The following is a 2,728-nucleotide window of genomic DNA, read 5'->3' on the forward strand; positions in this document are numbered from 1 at the left end:
GTGACACATTTTCTAATTACATGTAAAATAGTGAAATTTACTTTTTAAATAGAGATTACATTTTCCAGCAAGACTTTTTTTCATTAAGTCAAGAATTCATACTCATTTATTTAGTATTGCTTTGAAAAGAATTTATAGATTGATTTTTTTATTTATTATAAAAATAAATATAAAAAAATAAAATGATTTAAATAAATTAATAAAATAATAAATAATTCGTAAATTATGTTCTAAGGTCAAGTTTGGCATAACCTAAATAATACAAAAAGTCAAAAAATCACTATCCTATTTAAATCACATCATCTTATTTAAATCACATCACTTCTCTAACATATCACATCAAACCCAATCCAAATCAAACCCATATAAACCAATAAGTCAAAAAATATATTTTTTTATAACATGTCAAACCAACTCTAAACAAGCTGTCTATTTTGACACCTTAATTAAAAATTATCCTTTTAATTTTTTAACTTTTTAAAACCAAATCACACTGCAAACTGCTGATCCTTACCAACTCTCTCTCTCTCTCTCTCTCTCAAGAAAGAAAGAAAAAACCAAAAAACCATGTCGAACTCCATCAAAGGTGTTCATATCTTGATATTTCCATACCCAGCTCAAGGCCACATGTTACCCATGCTGGACCTAACCCACCAACTAGCCCTCCGTGGCATCACCATAACCATTCTCGTGACACCAAAGAACCTCCCAATCCTGAACCCTCTCCTCTCAACCCACCACCCATCTTCAATCCAGACCCTGGTCCTTCCCTTCCCATCCCACCCGTCTCTCCCCTCTGGCGTCGAGAACATCAAGGACATCGGCAACGCAGGCAACTTACCCATGATCAACGCCCTCGGCAAGCTTCACGATCCAATAATCCACTGGTTCAAGTCCCACCCATCACCCCCTGTGGCTATCCTCTCTGATTTCTTCCTTGGTTGGACCCTCCACCTTGCCCACCAACTAGGTATCCCCAGGATCGTTTTTCACTCAATTGCCTCTTTTTTAATCTGTGTCACTAATTTCCTTTGGCAAAATATTGACACTGTCCGCTCTTTACCCGTCGTTCATTTTCCCGATCTACCAAGATCGCCGAGTTTCGCTGCCGATCATCTTCCTTCTATATACCGGGCATATAGGGAATCGGATCCTGATGGGGAGTTTCTTAAGGATAGCATGCTCGCTAATATAACCAGTTGGGGCTGTGTTTTTAATTCTCTTGTGGCATGTTTGATTGGAAGGATTAAAGCATGGGATTAGGATTATTAATCCGTAGGCCCAATCATCCTATGTTTGTTTTGACATTTTGGTTTAGGATTATTAATCTAATGGATAATTAATCCAACAAATTTGTAGGATTATTAGTAATGGGGTAGGGATGAGATAGTTAATACCACACTAATTTGATGGGATTATTAATACTTCACTATTAGTGTTGTGAATCAAACATGACCTTAATGCCTTGGAAGGTGAGTATTTGGATCACTTGAAGAACAAAATGGGGCATCAACGGGTGTGGGTAGTTGGGCCTCTTAGTTTGTTTGCCGGGGCTGAAACCATGGGTCGGATCAACCCGGATAAGGATTCAGGAGACAAGGTGTTGGCATGGCTCGATGGGTGCCCGGATGGGTCAGTTTTGTATGTTTGCTTCGGGAGTCAGAAGTTGCTGAAGAGGGACCAAATGGAAGCCTTGGCTGCTGGGCTTGAGCATAGCAAGATCCGATTCGTTTGGGTGGTCAAGTCAGTAACAGCCCAACAAGTAGAGGACGGGTACGGGTTTGTACCCGATGGATTTGAGGATCGGGTGTTGGGTAGGGGTATGGTGATGAAGGGGTGGGCTCCACAGATGTCGATACTGAGTCACCGAGCGGTGAGTGGGTTTTTGAGTCACTGCGGGTGGAACTCGGTGTTGGAGGGAATTATGGCTGGGGTGATGATATTGGCGTGGCCCATGGAAGCAGACCAATTTGTGAACGCAAGGCTGTTGGTGGAGGACGTAGGAGCTGGGGTCCGTGTGTGCGAGGGTGCCGATGCGGTCCCTGACTCAACTGAGTTGGCTCAGACCATTGCTAATTCAATGAGTGGAGACACAAGTGTCCAGAAGGTGAGAGCAAAGGAACTGAAAGAGAAGGCAGTGGAAGCAGTTAAGGAGAGTGGGAGCTCTTGGAGAGACTTGGAGGGTCTAGTCAACGAGTTGGTCCAACTTTAAATCAAAATTGATTGACAACAAGCTTCATTGAGTGCCAGACCGCAAAAGCAAAAATGTATCGGTAGTACAAGGGTTTTTTTTTTTTTTTTTTAAAAGAGTTGGAATGAACCCACCTAGTTGTGTCGTTTGTCACATTCATAATTTTGTTAACTTTTGTATTGACTTTTATACTTAACATATATTTGGTAGCATTATCAACTTTAGATTTTTTTTTTTAAATATGAAATTATGAATTTGTTTTTGGTATTAATATATGACTAATTGTAGGTACACTAACAATCTTACTAAAAATATAAGAGATTAAATATGATTAATTGTTTAAAAAATAATGTTATTTAAACATCCAATGATATTTGGATATATATGTTTTTAGTAAGACTATGTGATAATTTGATTGAGCACTTAAAATTGAATGTATTAAGTGATATCCAATTAAATCCGTTTAATAACCACAATTGATATCACTTAAAAATTTAAGGTTGTGTTTGGTAGAGTTTTGTAAATATGATTTGAGAG

General features: G+C 38.8%; 1 protein-coding gene across 1 annotated transcript; it reads left to right on the forward strand.

The window, feature by feature from the left end:
- The first annotated feature begins 567 nt into the window (after positions 1-567).
- Positions 568-2,212, forward strand: LOC114316111 (UDP-glycosyltransferase 89A2-like). The gene is made up of 2 exons (XM_082882771.1): positions 568-1,221; positions 1,457-2,212. Exons 1-2 carry the CDS (start codon positions 568-570, stop codon positions 2,210-2,212), a joined length of 1,410 nt encoding a protein of 469 aa, XP_082738897.1.
- Positions 2,213-2,728: the final 516 nt, after the last annotated feature.

This window comes from Camellia sinensis, chromosome 8 (assembly GCF_055761805.1).
Source record: "Camellia sinensis isolate YWXY chromosome 8, ASM5576180v1, whole genome shotgun sequence".
Taxonomy (NCBI): Eukaryota; Viridiplantae; Streptophyta; class Magnoliopsida; order Ericales; family Theaceae; genus Camellia; species Camellia sinensis.

Coding starts and splice junctions, on each gene's coding strand:
- LOC114316111 (XM_082882771.1), top strand. CDS start 568: ATGTCGAACTCCATCAAAGGTGTTCATATCTTGATATTTCCATACCCA. Junction 1,222..1,456: donor GGGGCTGTGTTTTTAATTCT/CTTGTGGCATGT, acceptor ATCAAACATGAC/CTTAATGCCTTGGAAGGTGA.